At 41.6% G+C, this 25,160-nt stretch overlaps 3 protein-coding genes across 4 annotated transcripts in view; 2 read left to right on the top strand and 1 right to left on the bottom strand.

Annotated features, from left to right (window-relative positions):
• Positions 1-17,240, bottom strand: part of ABHD3 (abhydrolase domain containing 3, phospholipase) — a 56,760-nt gene extending 39,520 nt beyond the window's left edge. Inside the window, exons 1-3 of the mRNA XM_043889472.1 lie at positions 16,950-17,240; positions 16,304-16,467; positions 14,944-15,126 (exon numbers count right to left, since the gene is read on the bottom strand). Coding sequence (XP_043745407.1) covers positions 14,944-15,126; positions 16,304-16,467; positions 16,950-17,111 — 509 coding nt within the window. The 5' untranslated portion in view covers positions 17,112-17,240. The remainder of the gene's footprint in view (positions 1-14,943; positions 15,127-16,303; positions 16,468-16,949) is intronic.
• LOC122684931 (40S ribosomal protein S29-like) lies at positions 6,329-23,634 on the top strand. Of its 2 annotated transcripts, XM_043889475.1 has the most exons (3): positions 9,990-10,000; positions 21,944-21,954; positions 23,416-23,634. In XM_043889475.1, the coding sequence occupies exon 3, from the start codon at positions 23,429-23,431 to the stop codon at positions 23,597-23,599; it is 171 nt and encodes a 56-aa protein (XP_043745410.1). In that variant the 5' UTR covers positions 9,990-10,000; positions 21,944-21,954; positions 23,416-23,428; the 3' UTR covers positions 23,600-23,634. The 2 variants fall into 2 exon arrangements, with proteins under 2 accessions (XP_043745409.1, XP_043745410.1); XM_043889474.1 differs by lacking the exons at positions 9,990-10,000; positions 21,944-21,954 and adding an exon at positions 6,329-6,340 and having other exon boundaries at positions 23,387-23,634.
• Positions 9,990-25,160, top strand: part of LOC122684933 (putative 60S ribosomal protein L39-like 5) — a 28,111-nt gene continuing 12,940 nt past the window's right edge. The window contains exons 1-3 of the mRNA XM_043889476.1: positions 9,990-10,000; positions 11,487-11,489; positions 13,634-13,653. The gene's annotated coding sequence lies outside the window, so the exon portion shown is untranslated. The remainder of the gene's footprint in view (positions 10,001-11,486; positions 11,490-13,633; positions 13,654-25,160) is intronic.

The following is a 25,160-nucleotide window of genomic DNA, read 5'->3' as shown; positions in this document are numbered from 1 at the left end:
CAGAGAAAGATTTTAAATATACTACAAAAACCCGCAGGAAAGTTAAAATGCTGCATGGTCAGTCTTTGCTAAAAAAGAATGGCAAGACAGCCACTTGTATTTATTGCATAAGCACCTAAATAACACAGGAATTGGGGCTAAATTTAATTATGACCTTGAAGCTTTCCATCATTCAGAAAAGAACCACTTTCAGCATGTAAACATGACTTCAGGATAAAAATTGGATTCCAGGGTAAGATATCATCATGTGACTGTCCCCTGAGAGAAGGGGACAGAGCTAGTGAGAGAAAAGAAAGTGATGATCTGCACACTCTGGCAAGAGCAGCCTACGAACCTGGGATTTTCTTCCAAACTGCAGACAGAGATGTCTGCACTTTCTTTTAGGCAACTCTGAACAGTGGCTCACAGCTCCAATACCTCTCACTAGAGGAGAAAGTGTCCTGACTCCTCCACAGGCCTTTGTTCTTGACCCTGTTCAATCATCTGTATGTACTTCTATGGATTAAGATATGCGTTCACCACTGTATCTACCTCTAGCCTTGGGAATGAGGTGGAGAGATACATGAGGATGAGACAGAGCAGCTTTGGAGGCAGGAAGCCTGAAGGCTTCCCCATGGCTCCCTTCTCCCATCCAATTGGTGACAATCAGTTAGCTGCTCTCATTTAACCCCTTTTCTGCCTTCACCATCGTCAGGGGACACTTTAGCAAAATGAAAAGGACTGGTTGAAAAACAACTACTCTTCCTAAGACATTTGATAGGCCCCTGTTAACTTTCTAACTGCTCTATCTAAATTATTTTCACAATTTCTCCCAAACTATTTATCTATGTATTTTTAAAGTTTTATTTATTTGACTGCACCAGGTCTTAGTTGTGACATGCAGGATCCATTCAAACTCTTAGATGTGGCATCTGGGATCAAGTTCCCTGACCAGGGTTCAAACCAAGCCCCCTGCATTGGGAGTATGGAGTCTTAGCCACTGGACCACCAGAGAAGTCCCCCCCCCCAAGTAATTTTAAAGGGTATGTATATGAGGGAAATTGTTCTGTAAAACTTATTTTTCCTACGCATTTTAACTATATAAATTTTCTTCTTAAAACAGGTAAAATACAAATAAAGAGGAGACACTAAATAAATAAAATCTGGGATTGAGAATTTTCTATGACAACAGACCACATTCACTAGGAAAGCTCTTAATGAAGGTGAACTAAGAGGCAGCGAGCTACCCGCAAGGCAGGATTCCTCAACGTTAGGCACCATGGGCATTTTGGATCAAGTACCTCTTTGTAGGGGGGCTATTGAGAACCACTTGGTTGAGAACCACTATTACAATGAAATGGGTCAGACAGCCTTGAATCTGCTCAAGCCCAGTGATCCACAAGAACAAAGGAATTTTTATCATATAACTTTATTTTTCAGTTCTAAGATTCCACGAGTCTTTAAGTCTATGAATGAAAAGAATAACCAACAAAGGCTGGAGTGAGAAGAATATTCAGAGATCATCATTTTTATTTTAGGTAATAACAACAGATAATATTTATCAGTGTGCTAGATCATCTTCTAGGCATTTTACATGAATATTAATATTGGAATGACTCGTTCATTCAAAAATTTATTGAACAGACAAGTTACTGAATTAAAGATTCAGTTAGTGCTTGTAGGAGAAAAACAAAATAAAGATATAAGATTCCTGGCCTCAAGAAGAAAACGTGAAAGTATTAGCTGCTCAGTCGTGTCCAACTCTTTGTGACCCCAAGGACTGTAGCCCTCCAGGCTCCTCTGTCCATGGTATTGTCCAGGCAAGAATACTGGAGTGGGTTGCCATTCCCTTCTCCAGGGGATCTTCCTGACCTAGGGATCGGGAAGACCAAGCCTCCTGCATCACAGGCAGATTCTTAACCATCTGAGCCACCATGTAGGAATGTATAAAAGTTTCTAAGGGATGAGAAAATAGATCGTGTTAGCTGAAACATGACTATATACTAGGCTAATGATAGAAACTAAAGAAAATTAAAAAAAAAATAAGTTAGGATCAAAATAGGCTTAGGGTGCAGACTGCCAGGTTAAGGAAAGATGACAAGGAAGTTCTGCTTCCAGAAATGTCATGGTAGATCCTGCAAGGCCAGTCCTTCCATAGAATAATAATTAAATGCTTGATAAATTATAAAGGCAATGGAGAACAACCAAAGCAGGCAGAAACTAAATGGGACTTGACACTTGGAAGGAAAAAAATGGCATTGGGTAAGTCTCCTTTCACAGCTTTTTGCCTGAGGGGAGGCACCAGCTGGCATTATCCAGTAATAGATAAAGGTCAAATAAAAATGTTCAGTCTCAAAAAAAAAAAAAATGTTCAGCCTCGTGGGCTTGAAAATCAGAAAACAGAATTTGCTGCAACTATAAGAGAAAATGAGGGGGGAAATCTCAGAAAAGAGAAAGATACAGAGGCAGAGGCCTAAATTCTGTATAAAAACACTGGGTGCAAAGCTCTGACTGAGTTTTCTGTGACATGGGTCCCAAGCAGCCCAGTGAAGGATGAAAACCTGTACAGAGATTTCAGCTGCTGTCTACTGCAGCTGGGACGGAGTTTTAAGTTTGAATTTACCCAAATTATCTGCCTGAAAAACAAAAATCAGTCATTAGAAAACTCTTTAGAAATACATAACAGAATCCAGAGTCTCTACAATGGATCATTCAAGCTGTTCAGAACAAAATCCACAATTACTATACTCTGAAGAAACAGAAAAATGTGGCCCAACTCAAGAGATAAGATAATCAACGTAACTGAAGTTGAGACAGTCCAAGGTGTTAGAATTAATAGGTGTGGATTTAAAGCAGTTTTGAAAACTATCCTCAAAGCCATAGATGAAAATTAGCTTGTAATGAATTTTCTTTTAAAGGAAATATCAGCAGAACAATAAAACCTATCAAAAATGGAAAACCTAGGTTGAAAAAATACAATACTGGAATAAAAAATATTCACTGGATTTACAAATTGCAGTTCCAATCTCAAGATGAGAGAGGAAAAAAAAAGATTGGGAAAAAATGAATAAAAGTTCATTGATTTGGGCACATTATCAAAAGATCTAACATACCTGTAATTTTGGATCCAGAAGGAGAGGAGAGAATAGGACAGAAAAAATATTTAAGGAAATAATGGCCAAAATTTTTACAAATTTGATTTTAAAAGACACAATTCATAGACTCAAAAAGAGAGAGAAAAGTGACAGGGGAAGGAGGGAATAAAAAAATCATAAAACAGTAAAACAGTAAAATCTATATCTACCATACTGATAATGACATTAAATGTGATTGGACTTAAAAGCTCTAATTAAAAGGCAGATGTTGTCAGACTGGATAAAAACCTTCAAGACCCAACTATATGCTATCTACAAGCAGTGCCCTGCAAATAAACACAGATACTTTGAAAGTTCATGTATAAAAAGAGATATATCACATAAATGATAAGCCTAAGTAGGACAGAGTGGATACAGTAATATCAGATAGATGTTACAACCAGAGACAAAGAAGGACATATCATAATGATGTAAGAGTTCATTCATAGGAAGATTAACGATCATAAATGTACATGTGACTAATAACAGAGGTTCCAAATACATGACATAAAAATTGATAGAATTAAATGGGAAAATAGAAAATCCATAATCATAGTTGATTTTAAGATCCTCATATCAGCTAGACAAAAAAACTAGTAAAGATATAAAGTATATGAATAACACTAACAACTATCTTAGCCTAATTCACATTTGTATAACCTAATCAACTATCTTAACCCAATTTACATTTGTATAACATTACATCCAACAGCATAATACATTCTTATTAAAAAATGATAATACCTGAATATTTCCAGCCTCACTAAGATCAGAAAGACATCAAGACAGACAAATATAATTCATATACTTTCTTCTAGAATATGAAGCATCAGAAATCAAACACATAATTAACAAGACTATATTACTGACTGTATTAATGCCTAGCTGCTGATTATCACATGGTAATGGAGAACAATGAAAGTTAATTCATAAATCATGAGCCTCATTCTCTCACTCTCTTGTTTCAACTCTTTCCCTATAAAATCTATTCTCTGAGTAGGAAACATGACTTATTTGCCTGTCGTGTCTTCAGTTTCCTGATAAAATTGAATCCTATGATATTACAGGTCTACATTATCTCTATAAGCAAAAGTCACGGGACTTGAGGAGCTAATTGTTCCCAAGTTGGGAGCCTGAGACATCCATGTGAAAATGTAGTAAAGGAGAGTTTTCAAAAATGACCAAGATGTCAAAGAGCCTAACAGAAGTCAGTTGGTGATGGACAAGGAAGCCTGGAGAGTTGCAGTCCATGGGGTCACAAAGAGTCAGACACGACTGAGTGACTGAACTGAACTGAACTGAATTCATGCATTTTTCTGCAGCAAGGCTGCATAGTGGGAACTTAACCCTGTCACACTGTTTAATTTTGGTGAAATTACTAACACCATAGTTCTGTTTTTGGTTGGTAAAATGGGGTTAGTAATATATATCTTGCAATTGAGTTCATATTAAATAAAATAACTTGTGTATAGCACCTATTATGTGGCAGACACTCAACAAAGCTTAATTTAATTACAGTAAACAAAAATAGCAACTCTAATTATTTCTTGCTGATCACAAGCTCTAAGTGCCCTTGTGAATTTAAAACAAAAAAAGACCAACAAGTTAACATTTAGCTAAATGCAATTTATTAGGCTAAATATTTTAAAACCAGGGCCGCAAGGGGAAAACGTCAGTTATCTTTGATGTGAGGAAGCTGAAAACCTTATTATACCATTAGTGTCAAGAGTTCTCTTTCAACAAACTCTGAAAATGTCTTATTGGAATCTTTCTTCCCCATTAGTGCTCCCATTTCCCCCAACATTTACTCAGTTGTTTTCTGACGTTCTCATATTTTATCTTACTCATTTGAATTCTAGCTGGGTCTCTTTGATATTTCTGTCAACTTAAGACCCAGTGGAACTAACCTACAGAAAATCCTATTTAAGAACAAAAGAGTTCTACATTAATAATAATAACTTAATAAAAAAAAATAATAATGAACTAACAGGAATTACTCTACATCACAGCTCACTGCTGGCAACTTTATCTCCCCAAACCGAGTCAGAGACATGTATGTGTTCTAAGATGTAGATTCCAACGGCTGCTCCACCTTAGCCAGATCTCACCTTCCTTCTCCCTGTTCCTCCCACTGCCTGGCCAGGCACACTGCTGTCTCTGGGCTCTCCTAGGATGGTTTCTCAGCTGGTAATAGGGCCAAGGCAGTAAGTACCTCATTTCCATCTGAACAGACTAAAAGAATGATGCTCCTTGGCCAGACTAAAAGAATGTGAGGCATGTGGGAACTCAATTCCCTGACCTGGGATGGAACCCATACCCTTTACACTGGAAGTGCAGAATCTTAACCACTTGATCGCCAGGGAAGTCCGAGGGCCTTTTCTAAGCCAGACCATGGCCTGATTCACTCCTTTAACTTTCCTAGCTTAATGCTTTAACAAATGTTCATCATGGGCCAAGGTTCTTCATACACATTACACGCAATCCTTATAACCCTATGAAGTATAGGTGGTCTTTACAGATGAGAAAATGGAGGCACAGATTAACTAAATAATTTGTCATGGAAGCACGGGTAGTATGTGACAAAGCTGGAATTTGAATGCAGGCAGATTTGACTTAGTGATCCACTTAACCAGCTCACTATGCTGCCCCATGCTATCTAAGCTAGTAACATTAAAGTCTCTTTTTCCAAAAAGATGGGTGCTCTGAACACAGAGTACCCTTTGAGGGCACGTCAGCTCTGATAAAAAGAGCTTTGTCCCTGAGAGTTTGTTAATTAAGGTATCATTTTATAGTGGAACATCTAACAGCGAGTTCCCTAGAGAACAGGATTACTTGTTGGCATCCACCATATCCTTTCTCAGAATTGCCATTAAACAAGCTAAGTACCTCATTCAGTGCTTTCTAACATTTAGCATTATCTCATCTAGCCAGTCTCATGAATAATCAAGTTAACTGACTCATTCTCAAAACTTCAAAAATGAAATTATTTTAACAACAGATCATAAACATACTTTCAGATAAAAAACATTCTGATGTTAATTTAAAACGATGTCTTATCTAAGATACTGCTTTTAGATTATTGTTCAGTCACTAAGCTGTGTCCAACTCTTACGATCCCATGGACTGCAGCATGCCAGGCTGCCCTGTCTTTCACCATCTCCTTGAGTTTGCTCAAAACTCAAAAGCTCAAAACCATGAGTTTGCGCAAACTCATGTTCATTGAGTTGGTGATGCCATCCAACCATCTCATCCTCTGTCACTCTCTTCTCCTGCCCAAAATCCTTCCCAGTATCAGGGTATTTTCCAATGAGTTGGCTCTCTGCAGCAGGAAGCCAAAGTACCAGAACTTCAGCTTTAGCATCAGTCCTTCTAGTGAATATTCAGGGTTGATTCCCTTTAAGATTCACTGGTTTGATTTCTTTGCAGTCCAAGGGGCTCTCAAGAGTCTTCGCCAGCACCACAGTTCAAAAGCATCAATTCTTTGGCATTCAGCCTTCTTTACGGTCCAATTCTCACATTCGTACATGACTACTGGGAAAACCATAGCTTTGACTAGTAATCAAACTCATCCTTTCGTTTTGTGCCTGATTTTCAATAGTTCATTCTCCTCTTCCTTCCTCCCTCGAGAAGAGTCTTCGGAGAGCCCTCCACTGTGCTCTTAATGCTTCAGGAAAAGCTAACCATCTACCTCCACTGGTGCTACTTCCTCTACATAAAAAAATGTGCAAGCCCAAACTCCAAACTGGAAAGAGAAGGAACATTTGCAATTAGTCAAATTTTAACCTCTTTAAAGTCATCTCCCACTTTAAGGGAAAGGAGAATAAAGGAGTAGCTCTTAGGCTAAAACAATCTACAGTAGCTAATAGAGAAAATTAAAAAGAAAAAATTCAAAAAGTGATAAAAGGAGATAACATAAATATTAGGTTGATGTATCTATGTGGTGTTATCATATTAGCAACTATGTGGTGTTATCAAGAAATTCTGAGTTCTCTGCATGTGATGTGTATTTATTCTTCCTGAAACATTTATAGCTCAAAGAGTTACAATAATGGCAAGTTTTAAACTAGGAAACAAATATCTCTAATTTTCTTCTTTCTGATAGGTAAAAGAGTTATTGATGGTCAAAGGTTGACACTGAAATTGTTTGTATTTCTGCATTACCTTCATGTTGAAAAGACATTTGCTGAAGCATTTGATCCACTTGACCTTTACTTCTTTGTCCACTTCATACATCTATTAAACATCTTAAAATTTAAAAAATAAATCATCGCCCACTTCAAATATCTCAGAAAGATAAATGATGGACACTGACATCCTTGCTCCCAAAAGTGGGCTCTGCCATGAAGGACAGGAGATGTCAGTCCTGTCAAACCACAGAAGAAAATCAGGCTTTCTTTATTTTTTTAATGATCTTTTAAATTTTTTTTTTTTTTTAATTTCTTTCTTTTTGGCTGTGCTGGGTCTTCCTTGCTGCGGGCTTTTCTCAAGTTGCAGTGAGCAGCTTGTGTGTTAGGGGTGTTAGGTGCTCAGTCGTGTCCAACTCTTTGCAACCCCATGGACTATGGTCCGCCAGTCTCCTCTGTCCGTGGCATTCTCCAGGCAAGAATATTGGAGTGGGTAGCCATTACCTTCTCCAGGGGATCTTCCAGATCCAGGCTTTTGAACTCAGGTCGCCTGCATTTCAGTCAGATTCTTTACCACCATGGAAGCAGTGAGCTGCGGCTACTCTCTATTTGCACTGTGGGGGCTTCTCACTGCTGTGGTTTCTCCTGTTGCCAAACACAGGCTCTAGGGCACAGCGGCTTCAGTACCTGCAGTGCAAGGGCTTAGTTGTTCCACAGTATGTGGGATCTTCCTGGGTCAGGGATTGAACCCGGGTCTCCTGCATTGGCAGGAGGATTCTTTACCACTAAGATACCAGGAAAGTCCCTGTGAGTATTTTTTAAGTGTGGCAAGAAGCAAATTTTTTGAAACATAAGCCTGCAATCTTGACTAATTCCTCACTTGATCCTTTTGTCCTCTTCTGCTGTTTCTCTCATTTCTCTGTCAAAATTTAACTGTGTGACCCAGGAATTCCAGGCAGTCCACGGGTTAGGACTCCACACTTCCATTGCAGGGGTCCCATGTTCAATCCCTGGTCAGGGAACTAGGCTCCTGGAAGCCATTCAGCCAAAAAAACAAACAAATGTGTGACTCACTCTTGTCTCCTGAGGCCTTTGTTGCCCAGCAGCTGGGCTTCCTTCCTCCCGCCCTACTACATCTTCTCAAACTGTGCTTTATCTACCCTCATTCTCCTGGCCCTTTCAGTTGCATCCAACCATGCTGACCTATTTCTTCCCTCTATGAAATGTCTCGCTTGCTTCCTGGTAGTACAGAATCCTGGCACTTGCAATGCTTGATCAGTCAGTGCTGGAGGCTGTCACGGATCTCTCAATATCCACCCTGTCCTTCTTCCTCAGTAACAGAGTCCCCCAGTTTCCTCTGGGTACACATAGCTGCCCCAAATAAAGACTTTACTCTCAAACATCCTTTCCAGCTAAGAAAGAGCAGACCCATGTGCGGAAAGCAAAACTGACAAGCACATGTGTTGCAAAGCATCCTTAAAAAAAAGATGGTGCCTTCTCTAGTCTCCCTTTTTTCTTCTTCTTGGGGATTGGAATGTAGATGTGACAGCTGGAGCTGAAGCAGCCATAAGTTATGAAGCAACATGATAAAAGATACTTACGTTTTTTTCAAAAAGTATTTATTTATTTATTTATTTAAAGTATTTATTTATTCGACTGAGCCATTTATTTATTCGACTCAGCCATTCGACTGAGTATTTATTTATTCTTAGTTGCAGCATGTGGGATCTAGTTCCCTGGCCAGGGATTGAACCTGGGCCCCCTGCTTGGGAGCAAAGAGTTTTAGCCACTGGATCACTGGGAAAGTCCCAAAACTTGCTCTTCTGATGCTACAGAATCTCAGTTCACCTTCTTAGATTTTCACATGAGAGAGAAATCAACCTGTATCTTGTTTAAGTCACTGTTATTTTGAGTATTCTGTCACTTGGAGCCAATCCTGGTCCTCTCTAATGAATTTCTTCCTTATTCCTGAATATTCTCTGCCAGTTCCACTAGACTGTGCTTATGCTCTTTGAGAACAGAGGTTCTGATACTGTACTTGATTGTGCCAAAATACTTAATAACTGACCTAGATGTCAATGAACTTATTATTACACAATTCTGGATGGGTCACTCTTTTTAAATATTAGTTGGGGGTGGCATAAAATAGATGAACGGTCTCAACAGAAGATGATTAAGATGCTCTTAGAGTTACCATTTTTCTCTCTGACCTTACTTGAAGTAGTATACAGTATACTGTTTGTTTCAATAGTGTCTGACTCTTTGAGACCCCGTGGACTATAGCCCACCAGGCTCCTCTGTCCATGGGATTTTCCCGGCAAGAATACTGGAGTAGGTTGCCCTTTCTCCTCCTGGGGCTCTTTCCAACCCAGGGATCGAACCTGAATGTCCTATGTCTCCTGCACTGGCAGGCAGATTGTTTACCACTGAGCCACTGGGGAAGTGTTGGAACTTCTTCAGAGAATGAGAAAAAGATTTAAGAAAACAGGATATTATCCTTGTATGCAAAATAATACCTCTTAGGCTGTGTTATTGAATAGAATTTTTTAAAAAAGAAATCTTGGAGAAATGAATGAGATTTCCAGCTACTTTATCAATTATATGGGTATAACTTATTATAGGGAATAATTTTTTCTTCAGTACTTTGGTTTCTGAGAGGGCTTCTCTCTAAATACACTCTTGGCCTCCTGGTCTTCTTACCTTATTTGCTCTCTGGGAGATGGACTTTTCTGATTGATACAATTTGGAAGAATGACTGGAGTTGTCTGACTCAGCAAATTCTCTTCTCCCAGAGACAAGTTAATTCAGGGAGTACGTGGTGCACTCTGTCAGTGAAGACAAGCCAAGTATTCCCCATTCAGTTTCATTTACCTTTGCCCTCCTTTGCTCACAATTACCTTAAATGACCCTCAGCTTAGTTTCCTTTCATTATTAATTTTGAATTAGTGAACTTTAACAGAAAAGCTCTGCCTCTTTTTTAGTTTTTGGGTACAGGAAAAGACATCTACTTAAGAGTAACACATGAAAGGAGTTAGGTTGCCTCTAAATCATATCTCACCAGTGAAACATCAGTGATTCCCTGGTGACCTGACAGAATGCACAACCCTCCCTATAAACTTGAACTTTACATAAGATAGTAACTAAGGCTTGAAGGCACATGCACCCTCCTGATATTTGGGTGCTTGTGCAACTCTACTGTATAGAAAACATTATCATAATGTACAAGCATTCCTGTGAGGAAACTAGATGTTTCCCAAGAAGCGGGTTTGCTTGTACTTGATCTTTAAACTATTAAAAAAACTGTTCTACTGTTCTCAGGGAATAAAAAGCTCATGAAGGAAGACAAACATATCTACAGACCTGCTTTGTTCAAGGCATGAAACCACCTGATACACTCTAGTTCATTTCAGCTCTGTAGTAAGTGAGAAGCTATATTGGGGAAGCTAAAAATTAGTTGCCCAGGGTCCCTCAGCAAGTGGCAGTTCCAACATTTGAACCCAGACCTGGCTTTAAAGCACATGCACTTTCCCCCACGTTACACACCTTTCCCTAAGCTCTGTTATCTGCTTCATCCCATGCAAGGGATCATCAGTGACTTAGATCTGTTTTGCAGCCTAAGGACTCAGTCTAGACTTGTACCAAAGAACAGGATCCATTTTTTTTTTTTTTTTTTAATGTCAGTGGCACTGAAACCACCTCACTGTCTCCAATAGATTGCAAACATACTTAATAGGAGGTGGAGTCTAAATTCCCACCTTCTGACTTAAGGCTGACCACATGACTTGTTTTGACTACAATCTGGCAGAAACAATATTATGAGAGTGCTTAAACTGCAGTGTTGGTTGCTCAGTCATGTCTGACTCTTTGTGACCCCATGAACTACAGCCCGCCAGGCTCCTCTGTCCATAGAATTCTCCAGACAAGAATACTGCAGTGGGTTACCATTCCCTTCTGCAGGGGATCTTTCTGATTCAGGGATCGAACCTGGGTCTCCTGCACTGCAGGCAGATTCTTCACTTGTCTGAGCCACCACCAGGGAATGGGCCTGAAGAAGACTTGCAGTTGTCACTTTAGGTTCTTTTTAAAAAAATTTTTTTTAATTAATTAATTTATTTATTTTGGCTGTGCTGGGTCTTCATTGCTGTGCATGGGTTTTCTCTAGTTGTGGCGAGTGGGGGCTACTCTTCATTGTGGTTTGCAGGCTTTTCATTGCTGTGGCTTCTCTTGTTGCAGAGCACAGGCTCTAGAGCAGGGCTCAGCAGCTGTGGTGCACAGGCTTAGTTGCCCCACAGCACGTGGGATCTTCTTCAAACCCATGACACCTGCATTGGCATGCAGATTCTTAACCACTGGACCGCCAGGGAGATCTGACTTTTGGACTCTTGGGACCCTCTGCCACCCAGTGAACACTGGTGAGCCTGATGGAGGGTGAAAGATCATGTGGAGCTGACATGAGCCATCGCTGCAGATGACTCCCAAGTCCAGAGTTTCCCTGGCTGCTGACCACAAATGCATGAATCATTCCAGCCAAGGCCAGAAGAACCACCCAGCGGAGCTCAGCTCAAACTTTTGTTGACCCACGGAATTGTGAGCAGAAATGCTGCTGTTTTTAGCTACTATGTTTGGGGATAATTTGTTATACAACAAAAGCTAGCCCTCTCAACCTAGGGTCAGAGATTCCTTGCAGTTAAAAACAAATGAGGTTAGGCCCAAAGGCTATTGAAAAGTTTACTGGTCATTGTTTATTCATACATTCTGCTACCTTCAACCCAGTGTGACTCAGCATTAGAGTTCCTGAAACCCAAATAAGCTGTCTTCAAGCAGCCAACAGTGAACTGGTCTAGCCTGTCCCTCTCTAAGCTCCTTGTCATAAGGGCAATTGGCCATAACTCTGTTTCCCTTCACAGTGTAAAGCCTTCCTTATTGTACATTCTCAATAAATTTCTAAATCAGTAGAAGAGATTTTAGCCCTTAGGGAAACTAGAACCTTCCTAAAGCATCTGTCTGCAGCGCAGGAGACCCGGGTTTGATCCCTGGGTTGGGAAGATCCCCTGGAGAAGGAAATGGCAGCCCACTCCAGTACTCTTGCCTGGAAAATCCCATGGACGGAGGAGCCTGGTAGGCTACAGTCCATGGGGTCGCAAAGAGTCAGACTCGACTGAGCAACTTCACTTTTTCACATTCACAGCTTTGAAGCACAGTGTAATGATAGCCATGGTAATAAAATTTGGAAATTTTTACAAGTGATGGAAAAAGCCACACCTACTGTCAACTCTACAGCTGATGAGATTCAGTCTTTGAGTTTTCACTACATTGTGTTTTGTCTATTTATGTGTACAGTTACACATACATGTATACATTCTTATATTCTTTTCCACTATGGCTTACCTTAGGAGACTAGATATAGTTCCCTGTGCTATATAGTAGGACCTTGTTGTTTATCAATTCTAAATGCAATAGTTTGTATCTATTAACCCCAAACTCCCAGTCCATCCCTCTTCCTCCCCATCTCCCTACAATTACATTGTTTTTATTTTTTAAAGATTTTTTTTTTTGATGTGGACCATTTTTTAAATGTCTTTATTGAATTTGTTACAATATTACTTCTTTTTATGTTTTGGTTTTTTGACCAAGAGGCATGTCGGATCTTAGTATCACAACTAAGGATCAGACCCCACTCCCTGCACTGGAAGGCAAAGTCTTAACCACTAGAGTGCCAGGGAAGTCCCCTCCCCATTTTTTTTTCTTCAAAGATTTTTTTGATGTAAACTGTTTTTTTTTTTTTTAAATTTTTTTTCATTTATTTTTATTAGTTGGAGGCTAATTACTTTACAATATTGTAGTGGGTTTTGTCATACATTGACATGAATCAGCCATGGATTTATATGTATTCCCCATCCCGATCCCCTCTGCCACCTCCCTCTCCACCCGATTCCTCTGGGTCTTCCCAGTGCACCAGGCCTGACCACTTGTCTCATGCATCCAGCCTGGGCTGGTGATCTGTTTCACTATAGATAATATACATGTTTCGATGCTGTTCTCTCGAAACATCCCACCCTCGCCTTCTCCCACAGGGTCCAAAAGTCTGTTCTGTACATCTGTGTCTCTTTTTCTGTTTTGCATATAGGGTTATCGTTACCATCTTTCTAAATTCCATATATATGTGTTAGTATACTGTATTGGTCTTTATCTTTCTGGCTTACTTCACTCTGTATAATGGGCTCCAGTTTCATCCATCTCATTAGAACTGATTCAAATGAATTCTTTTTATGGCTGAGTAATATTCCATGGTGTATATGTACCACAGCTTCCTTATCCATTCGTCTGCTGATGGGCATCTAGGTTGCTTCCATGTCCTGGCTATTATAAACAGTGCTGCGATGAACACTGGGGTGCACGTGTCTCATTCAGATCTGGTTTCCTTGGTGTGTATGCCCAGAAGTGGGATTGCTGGGTCATATGGCAGTTCTAATTCCAGTTTTTTAAGATTTTTTTGATGTAAACCATTTTTAAAAGTCACTATTTTTAAAAGCACTTTCTAAATCTTGGGTGACAGTTCAGGCAAAATATAGAATCAGAAATTTAAATATGTACAAAAGGTTTTATGATCTGTACTTTTTCAGCATGACTGTTTCAGCAAGAAAATTGGAATCAAGCCTCAGAACTAACTAGACGGTGCTTAAACATGGGATAATAATAAAATTCCTGCTATTTCTGAGTGCAAATTTAATTGGAATCATAATTCTGGAATACCATCTTAAAACTTCCAAGAGACTGTCACCTCATGAACAAAATCAGCTTTATCTATAAAAAAAATCAGAGTCAACTTATTAAAATTGAATCAGCTATTATGGTATTCTCTTCTCTCTTTTTTTTTGCATTTTCTTCTTTATATCAAAGTGTTTTTATTAATATAAAGTCAACATCAGTTTTTTATACAAACAAGTCTCTAAGTTTAAGAAAAGATAACAACTCTACTTTAACTGCAACTCACAGTGTTCCACAACCATAAGTATCATTGGCAAAAAAAGACTAAGGCTCAAAACAGCAGTACCTTTCACATGACTCTGCTTTAAAATTTTAGAGCTCAACCAGAAACTTAAAGTTGCTAAGTTGCTCAGAAAAATTAAATAGTATCTGGTGACTGAGTTGAATAATAATTACTTAAAAATGCTGCACCATTGTTAACTGGGCCCTGGCCTTGCGCACCTGCAAACTCAGGTGGACAGAAAAGGCACAGATCACCTTTGGAAAGATAAGGATGATCTACAAGCTGACTCTGAATATTGGGATCGATTTGATCTGATGAGAGAAGACTAGGGGACCCAGGGTTCAAATATGAAGTCTGACATGAGGACCCCTGTGTGGTCTCTCAAGGGTTTGTAATTGCTGTTCTCCTAGCAATCCCTTCACTGTGACGTACTGCTTCTCAGGCCTAGGTCCTATAATTCCTAGGTGATTCTAATTTAATTCATTTGTTTGGCCAAAATCTGTTACTCAGTGACGAAGTGCTATTTTCTGTGAAATGATTCAGTTACGCATTTTCCTGAACAAAGAGGAAGGAAGAAGCAGGGAAAAATAATAATTTAGGGGATTACTTAATCCATGGAAGAAATAACAAGTATTTCAGAAACAAACATGTAGACACAGTGAAGCCTCATTTAAAATGAATTAAGTGAAAAATAAAAGAAATCATTCATGGGTACCTGTATCCTAGTTCTTCACTGAGGTGGATCATATGAAGGATATAGGATTCCTTGCTTGTTCCAGTGAGGCCAGGCAACAATAAGACAGTAGGTCGGGTGCTGGCATCCATATAACGCTTACTGTTATCATTATCAAACCAGTCCAGGGAAATTTGTCCTCCATCTGCAGTTTTAATAAGTTCACTGAAAGAAATAATACAAAAGATATACTCCTTTAGTGTTTCAAGTCATGGTTTTTTTTTTGTTTTTTTTTTTTGGCCACACCACATGGCATGTGGGATCTTAGTTCCCTGACCAGGGATCGATCAAACCCACAACCCCCGCATTGGAAGGGCACTTAAACACTGGACAACCATGGAAGTCCCGCAAGTCATGTCTTAATGTTAGTTCTTAATTCTGTATATATACCTGACATTATTTAGTCATCTTAAAATAACTTTTTTATGCATCCACTGACACACACATCACTTTCTTCCATTGCATGGATGTCACAAAATTACTACAATAAGTATTTTCAGCAAGATGAGTAAAAGGTAGTATATAAAAATGAACTTCAAACTACTTCACATACTTATTTTAATCATTTCCTCATTACTCTGAAATACCCAGCATTTAGCCCCTATTTGATTGAGGTCACCCAAATAATTCAACACGGAAATGATGAATAAGTAAACTGCTGAACTGGTCACTGCTCTTGCTGTCTTCACTCTACAATGCAGTCTCCTCATAGTGCATATTACAAAATTGGCTTCTTAAAGGTTTCAAAGTACTTCTCACGCAGTATCTACAACCTTGAAGAATTTTCCCAAATAAATAGTGCAAGTTCCAGGCAACAAAAGAAATTCCAGAAAGGAATAGATGACTCAGGAAAATTAATAATAGGCACCATTTAAATCTCCTGGTTACTAATATATTCTGGACCACATCTTTTAACACCTTAAGGACATTAGCATCGAAACCCATTTGCTTATCAATATGATAAGCACTTTACTGGGGTCCATCACAGAAAGTCCAAATTAACTGGCATCCATCTCACCCCCACCACCAGCTCAATGTACATCATCAAAGAAACTAGGTTCTCAGAGCCAGATGCAGGGCAAATTGGGAAAAGAGTAAGTCCCAAGCACCTCTCATCTTAGAAACAAACGTTTACACCGGAGCACCTCCCCCGCACAGTGATGAAAGGTGACACGTGAATATCTTCCTGCAGTTGCGCGTGTGTGGCACACATACCTTCCACCTACATCCCTCCTTGCTCTTCTATATACTTCCTAAGCCAGAGGTTCTATGAACCAAACACTGAAAGTATGCAAAACACTGTGACTTTGAAGAAATGACTGAAAAATGGAAATTTACATACTTCCTGTACTGCACCAGGGGCTTGGAAGTGATGAAAGGTCTCAGCAGCGTCTGTCCTCGACTCTCCCAGCACCAGACGGTCGGGTAGTAGGTTTCTGTCACCACGGGACAGTGGTCCTGAAGGAAGCGGCTGAAACTCTCACCCCCCGTCACTAACTGGGGCTTCTGTGGAGAGAGCCAGTATCAGCGAAGGGCCCAGAACAGAGCAAAGTTTCTGCCAACCGTAAACCAGTAACAAGCGCAGACTAGTCCCCCAGCGCGCGAGACCAGTCTGATTAACATCCTTCTTGGAAGCCTGATGCAAGTTCTTCAAACACAACGAACCTAAGAGCGGTTTATTAAATCCCTCTAGGGAAAGGCGAGAGTTGACGCCCGGGAGTCACCCTGAAAAATGTTAAGAGAGCATCTCTGGGGCAGCTCCGCCGGGTTAGCGAAAGGTGACCGGGCAGCGCCACCCGCGCCGAGGTCAGCAGGGTCCCGCGCTCTCGGAGGGCATCCATCAGATGCCGGGGAAAGGGTCCCCCCGGACGGCCCCGGCCACTCGCCCTTGGCTTGCAGCGGCACCTCCGGCTTCGCCTGCTGTTGTCACTCCCGGCAAAGCTGCCCGCGGCCCTGCGCCAAGGCGCCCGCGGCATCCCCCGGCTCACCTTGGCAATGCTGCTCAGGTAGTAGCAGGCGTAAGCGACGCTGAAGCCCAGGATCAGGGAGAAGCCCACGCCTGAACCGAAGAAACCCACCCGGACTTGATGCTCCAGGTAGTGCGAGAGCTCCCGGGAGAGCATCCGCAAGTCCATGGCTAGGCGCTGCATGGCGCGGGGACCGCGGGAGCGCGGGTCTTGGGGCGGGAGGCCGGCTAGCCGGCGACAGCGGGCGCAGGGCTGCCTCGGACCTTCCGCCCGAGCGGCTGCAGCCCGGCTGAGCGCGGCTTCCGGGCGCGGTCGATCAACCCACGGAGGCGTAGCCCGGCCCCCAGGCCGCCGCCGGCTCCGCCCCGGTTTCCCCCGGGCCGCCCCCACCGCCTGCCACTCAGGAAGCTTCCAGAGGCGCGGTGCCAAGCAGGGCCACCGCGAGGGCGGAGGAGGCGTCTCCGGACCAAGTCGCCGTCAGCCGGAGCGAACCCCCAGAGTGGGGGTGGGAGCGGGAGAGCGAAGATGGACATGGGCCTGGAAGCGCGCTTTCAGGTCCTGGCGGACTGGCACCTGCCCCGATGACCTTGACCGATTCCGGCAGGGTCTTGGTTAGCCCTGTATATAATGAACCAGCAGGTTTAGGGTGCCGGGGAAGGATACCCTGGAGTTAGAAGATTTGGGAAGTTCAAGCATGTTGGGAGAATGCCCTACGTAGTGAAAAAAAAAATCCTACATCCCCCGAGGAAGCTGTGTTACCTCCTGAAAACTATCAAAAGAGAAAAAATAGTCTACAAACAAGTCAACAGTGAGGGCACTCGTAGTGACTTTAAATCTCCCTGAATCCTTTAAGTAGCTGAGTATGCCTTAAATGAGAAGTGGTTCCTGAAAATAAATGAGATCAAGAGTAGAAACTGGGATTCAACATTTTTAAAAGCTTATTTGTGGTTCTTTAACATTTTCAACTTATAGACACATGGAAATTGAGAGTTACCTAATGTACAGAGGAGAAACCATTTATGAAGTAGCCCCTGCTAGGCTTATTTATGGCAACATGACTAAAGCCAGGAGCTGCTCACATGCATCTAAAGGGATTAGAAGCTTTAACAATCCGTTGTTATGAGCTCCTTGCACCAGAAGGTACCAAGAATGCAAAGGGAAAAAGGCAAGGGCTGTGTAGACTATGACAGAGTTCACAGAATTGTAAATTAATGGTATAAATAAGTGAGAGGGAAATGGATTGGGCAAGAATGAGCAGTTTATGTTGTTTGGCTGTGGTTTGGTCGTTGCAACTTAATGGTTGCCATTACTCAGAATAATTGTTATCGTTTTTCAGTCTGTAGAACAGTAATTTTTGCCTTATAGAGTTATTAAGGTGACTAAATGAAATAATGTATGTGTTGGCCTCCACCTGAATGTAAGTAATTCTCTTTCAGTCACTGACTCTTGTGCTTGAACACACCCAGAAACGCAAAGGCATGTGGTGATTGCCATGATGGTTGCCATACTTGACAATTTACTTGCTGCATTCTTTGCAATGCCTGTTCCTGCTTTCTACCCTGCCCCACCAATAGATACATGTGTATTTCATTTTGCTAAAGTTTGAAGTGAAAAATATAAAATTCTTCATTGGCATCCCAGTGTGCAGAAAAGGTGCTTACCTGCAAGTAAGCAATTCTGAACTCATCCACCAAGCTTAGATCATTTACTCTTTCAGAGCCTCCAATGTCTAGTCTCTAAAATAAAATGGTTGAAATGGAAGAGGCCCAAGTTTCTTTCTGTCACTAAGTCCAGGCTCACTCTCTGCTCCCTGCACAATAGGCCAATGAATCCAAGAGAGGAGGTCTTGAGGCAAGGAGGAGAGTATAATTGGAGTATCGGCGACCAACAAGATGGCAGGCTAGTGCCCCAAGAGAACCATTTTATTGGGGTCTGGATGTCAGGTTCTTTTACATATTAGAGATGAGGGGAGGTGAGGAAAGTAAAGTAAAAAAGGCCATTAATCTTGCAAATATCTCCTAGAATGGCAAGCCTCAGGCAGAGGATGTGTTAATTTCTTCTTTCCTGTCATCCACTGGTGAAGAGGGTTCTGAACAAAGGCACTTTAGTTTGACAGTCAGGCAGAGGGGCAGGATTCTCTGAGGCAAACCACTCTGTATCATTATAAAACAAAAGCAATGAAAAGCAAGTCAAAGAAAGTTCCACCGTGGAGTCAGAACTGGCTTCCTCCCTGCAACATTTCCTGTAAGAAGCACATTCAGAATCTTCCTTAAGAAAAGAGCCATTACTTCCAAGCAGAAATAGAGACACAGAGCTAGAGACCAAATGTATGTACACCAAGAGGGGAGGGGAGGCAGGGGGATGAGTTGGGAGATGGTGATAGACATACAAGCATGAAGACTTTTGAGAGTCCCTTGGACAGCAAGGCGATCAAACCAGTCAATCCTAAAGGAAATCAACCCTGAATATTCATTGGAAGGATTGATGCTGAAGTTGAAACTGAAACTCCAATACTTTGGCCACCTGAATCGAAGAGCCCACTCATCGGAAAAGACCCTGATACTGGGAAGGATTGAAGGCAAAAGGAGAAGGGGGCAACAAAGGATGAAATGGTTGGATGAGATGGCAACTAACACACACAATGAGAACCTACTGTGTAGTATAGGGAACTCTGTGCCTATACTGTGTAGTATAGGTGACTTAAATGGGAAGGAAACCCCCAAAAGATGGGATATATGAATATGTATAGAGAACTATGGTGTTGGAGAAAACTCTTGAGAGTCCCTTGGACTGCAAGGAGATCCAACCAGTCCATCCTAAAGGAGATCAGTCCTGGGTGTTCATTGGAAGGACTGATGCTGAAACTGAAACTCCAATACTTTGGCCACCACATTCGAAGAGTTGACTCATTGGAAAAGACCCTGATGCTGGGAGGGATTGGGGGCAGGAGGAGAAGGGGACGACAGAGGATGAGATGGCTGGATGGCATCACCGACTTGATGGGCATGAGTTTGAGTAAACTCTGGGAGTTGGTGATGGACAGGGAGGCCTGGCGTGCTGCGATTCATGGGATCGCAAAGAGTCCGACATGACTGAGCGACTGAACTGACTGACTGACTGATAGCTGATTCACTTCGCTGAGACTAACACAACATTGTAAAGCAACTATACTCCAATTACAAAAAAAAAAAGCCATTACTTCCTTTTTTTCTCTGTGGCTCCACCACCCAGTTTGTGGTATCTTAGTTCCCTGACCGTGGATTGAACCCAGACCCTCAGCAATGAAAGCATGGAGTCCTAACCACTGGACTGCCAGGAAATTCCCTATTACTTCCAATTTAGATCTGGAGAAGGAAATGGCAACCCACTTCAGTATTCTTGCCTGGAAAATCCCATGGACGGAGGAACCTGGTAGGCTACAGTTCATGGGGTCGCAAAGAGCTGGACACGACTGAGCAACTTCACTTTCTTTCTTTCTTTTCCAATTTAGATGAGGAAATGAAAGCTCAGACCCCAACACAATCCCAGTGATCTCTTCCTCCTGGTGCCCATGCCTTTGTATAGTCCTTTCTCCTTGAGCACAGATACAACCTGTGACTGACTTCTATCTGATAGAATAGGAAAAAAGTGATGCAATGTTACCACTCCTGTGATTACATTGTATTATATGATTCTAGCTTAGCATTCCCTAAGAAAAGCAATGCCAAAGAATGCTCAAACTACTGCACAATTGCACTCATCTCACATGCTAGCAAAGTAACGCTCAAAATTCTTCAAGCCAGGCTTCAACAATACGTGAACCGTAAACTTCCAGATGTTCAAGCTGGATTTAGAAAAGGCAGAGGAACCAGAGATCAAATTGCCAACATCCGCTGGATCATCAAAAAAGCAAGAGAGTTCCAGAAAAATATCTATTTCTGCTTTATTGACTATGCCAAAGCCTTTGACTGTGTGGATCACAATAAACTGTGGAAAATTCTGAAAGAGATGGGAATACCAGACCACCTGACCTGCCTCTTGAGAAATGTGTATGCAGGTCAGGAAGCAACAGTTAGAACTGGACATGGAACAACAGACTGGTTCCAAATAGGAAAAGGAGTACATCAAGGCTGTTTATTGTCACCCTGCTTATTTAATTTATATGTGGAGTACATAATGAGAAACACTGGGCTGGAGGAAGCACAAGCTGGAATCAAGATTGCCAGGAGAAATATCAATAATCTCAGATATGCAGATGACACCACCCTTATGGCAGAAAGTGAAGAAGAACTAAAAAGCCTCTTGATGATAGTGAAAGAAGAGAATGAAAAAGTTGGCTTAAAACTCAACATGCAAAAAACAAAGATCATGGCATCCAGTCCTGTCACTTCATGGCAAATAGATGGAGAAACAGTGGAAACAGTGGCAAACCTTAATTTTGGGGGCTCCAAAATCACTGCAGATGGTGACTGCAGCCATGAAATTAGAAGATGCTTACTTCTTAGAAGGAAAGTTATGACCAACCTAGATAGCATATTAAAAAGCAAAGACATTACTTTGCCAACAAAGGTCCGTCTAGTCAAGGCTATGATTTTTCCAGTAGTCACATATGGATGTGAGAGTTGGACTATAAAGAAAGCTGAGCACTGAAGAATTGATGCTTTTGAACTGTGGTGGTGGAGAAGACTCTTGAGAGTCCCTTGGACTGCAAGGAGATCCGACCAGTCCATCCTAAAGGAGATCTGTCCTGGGTGTTCATTGGAGGGACTGGTGCTGAAGCTGAAACTCCAATACTTTGGCCACCTCATGCAAAGAGCTGACTCATTGGTAAAGACCGTGATGCTCAGAGGGATTAGGGGGCAGGAGGAGAAGGGGACGACAGAGGATGAGATGGCTGGATGGCATCACCGACTCGATGGACATGAGTTTGAATAAACTCCGGGAGTTGGTAATAGACAGGGAGGCCTGGTGTGCTGCAGTCCATGGGGTTGTAAAGAGTCAGACATGACTGAGTGACTGAACTGAACTGAGTTTAGCATACTGTGCTGTGCTTAGTCGCTCAGTCACGTCCAACTCTTTGTGACCCCATGGACTGTAGCCCATCAGGCTCCTCTGTCCATGGGTTTCTCCAGGCAAGGATACTAGGGTGGGTTGCCATGCCCTCCTCCAGGGGATCTTCCCATCCCAGGGATTGAATCCAGGTTTCCCACATTGCAGGCAGATTCCTTCCCTCCTGAGCCACCAGGGACCCAAGAATACTGGAGTGGGTAGCCTATCTCTTCTCCAAGGGATCTTCCCGACCCAGGAATCCAACCGGGGTCTTCTGCATTGCAGGCGGATTCTTTAGCGGCTGAGCTACCAGGGAAGCCTCTAGCTTAGCATACCGGAGCTAAAAGTTCTCCTGATGACCTTGAGGAAGCCAACAGCCCTATAAACTGCCCATAGAGAGAGCCACATGACAGGGAAGTAGTGATGGTCTCTAGGGCTTATGGGTAGCCTCTAGCTGACAACTAGCTACACCTTCAGGGAAAGGAATTCCACCAACATCTGAATGAGCTTGAAAGCAGATTCTTCTCCAGTTCAGCCTCCAAATGAAAACACAGCTGACCAACATCTTCATTGCAGCCTTGTGAGAGCCCCCAGCAGAGGGTTCAGCTAAGTTGTGCTTGGACCCTTGGACCAAGGAAACTGTTAGAAAATAAACATATTCTTTTAAGCTGCTCATTTTGTAGTAATTTGTTATGTAGCAATAGAACACAAGTAGAGAATATAAAATGGTCTTAAAAAATCATTCAAAGATGAATAAATATCAGTGGCTCATTATTTATTGTAGAAATGTTTAAAATAAAGATTTCAGCTACTTCAATCAATAGTCAAAACTAAGAAACCCACTGAAAGATTTTTTTTTCTTTATACTTCTCTTTTTAAAATTGTCACAATGAATTTTTACTTTTTAAAAAGTTTTTTAAAAAGTTTTTTTGGCTGTGCTGGGTCTTCATTGCTTGGGTGGCTTTTCTCTAGCTATGGCAAGTGGGGGCTACTCTCTAGTTGAAGTGGGCAGGCTTCTTATTGCTGTGGCTTCTCTTGTTGCAGAGCACCAGCCGTAGGGCATGCAGGCTTTAGTAGCTGGAGCTCCCGGGCTATAGAGCACAGGCTCAGTAGCTGTGGCCCACTGGCTTAGTTGCCCTGGGGCATGTGGTATCTTCACGGACCAGGGATTGAACTTGTCTCCTGCCTTGGCAGGCAGATTCTTTACTACTGAGCCACCAGGGAAGCCCTGAGCATTTTCCTTTTTAAACATTAAAAAACTTATATTATGTACATAGGTAGGTATGTATGTATACATACATATATATATATACACATATATTTAAATTTGAACCTAATTGTAAAGGAGTAACTCACAGGAAAAGATATAAAGCTAAAAGTAAGATAGGCTAAAACATTCTAAGACATAAATGAAGACAAGTTTTAAATAGGAAAGCATCGCCCTTTTACCTCGTTGCAGCTGAGAAAGCAACATGGGTCACCAGCAGCTCTACTGGAGCCATCCGAGAAAATTCGGCCAGGGTCCTCGCTCTTGCCGGGTCTGCTCAAACCGGCACGGTCTGATCCGGAAATACGGCCTCAATACATGCCGCCAGTGTTTCCGCCAGTATGCGAAGGACATTGGCTTCATTAAGTTGGACTAACTGAACTTCCTTAGATGGCTCATCCAGCACATCAACCTTAGGTGGAAATAATACTAGCTCTTTGTATATAAAATAAAAGTTTTCAAAAGTTCAAAAAAAAATAAATAAGTAGGAAAGCATCTTCACAAATTTTGTGTAATGTGCCTTGTACCTGTTGTTAAGGAACAGTATTTAGAAACCAAGATCTGGGTCCTTGTTTATGGTTATAGATAGGTAGGTAGATAGATAGATAGATACAGTTATTTCTGTGTCTATCCCTCTGTATTTACATTAAGATAAAGGTGAATTCAGAATATAACTCTTTTATGTGGACTCCCTGATGGTTTTAGGAGAACTTAAACCTCAGGGCTTCCCTGGTGGCCCAGAGGGTAAAGCGTCTACCCACAATACGGAAACCGGGGTTTGATCCCTGGGTCGGGAAGATCTCCTGGAGAAGGACATGGCAACCCCATTCCAGTATTCGTGCCTGGAGAATCCCACGGCCGGAGGAGCCTGGTGGGCTATATATATAGTCCATGGGGTCACAGAGAGTCAGACACGACTGAGCGACTTCAAACCTCTTAGCAATATCTCTGGCTTGGTTTTTTTTTTTTCCCCTTTGATTTTTGGTTAAAGCAAAAATTCTACTTATAATCGGAAACAACATAAATCCTTAACCTCCTCAGTTACATGGCATTTCAGCCACAGAACTCAGAGGACAGAATGGTTTACACTGACAGAGAATTTGAGAATTGCAAATCATAAGACACAGATTTAATGAAACACAAAATTTTAGGTTACATTCAATTAAAAAAATATTGTCGCTCTATACCGATTGTTATTAAAAATTGCAGATGGTTGCCAAATTATTTATTAATAAACCACTGTGGCCCTAAATTCCTCAGTTTTAATTTTTATTGCATTGATTGCAGCCCTAACTTTAGCACTAACAATCCCTAAAACTAACAAAGTCCAACCTAAGCACTAACAATCTGACTTCTAAGTGATCGATTTCTTTGGGAGATGCGCTGTCCCCTAGGAACTGAAGCAGGAGACTTGAGGATGAGAAAAGGAGCTAAAATAAGGAAGGGCTAAGTAACAGGCAAAAAGTGTTGGAAAGGATGAACAGACACGTGGGACCCCCTGTGGAGGTCTAGGCAAGAAGCAAGTTGCACTTTTTGAAAGCTTAGGAAGCGGTCAAGGGGGCAGATGAGTCTCTGGTCCACAGCCCAGCCTGTACTGTTTAGATTTATCACTGTGATGATTAAAGCTTCCTCAAGGTTAATTTGTGTTTATTAGATTCAGAAAATGGCAGCCAAGTAGTATCCACAATAGGGAGATGAATTAGCCTGCTTCCTCCAAGGTAACTAGAGTCATTTGAGAATACCTTCTTATGGAGCAGATTAATTTTCAGGCTCTAACCTAACTGGAGGAACATAAAGTTGATGCTTCTTCTTCCTCCTTCCCCAGGGGGAGGCCAAAGACACACTCTGTGTAAGATAGAATGACTAACAGACAGATAGAAAGAGAAAGAAAGAGAAATTATTGTATGGACTCCAAGAGAAATGGTTGAAATCAAAAT

Source organism: Cervus elaphus, chromosome 27, assembly GCF_910594005.1.
Source record: "Cervus elaphus chromosome 27, mCerEla1.1, whole genome shotgun sequence".
NCBI classification, from domain to species: Eukaryota; Metazoa; Chordata; class Mammalia; order Artiodactyla; family Cervidae; genus Cervus; species Cervus elaphus.
The sequence above is the reverse complement of the archived record's forward strand: the minus strand, read 5'-3'. Positions and strand labels throughout refer to the sequence as shown.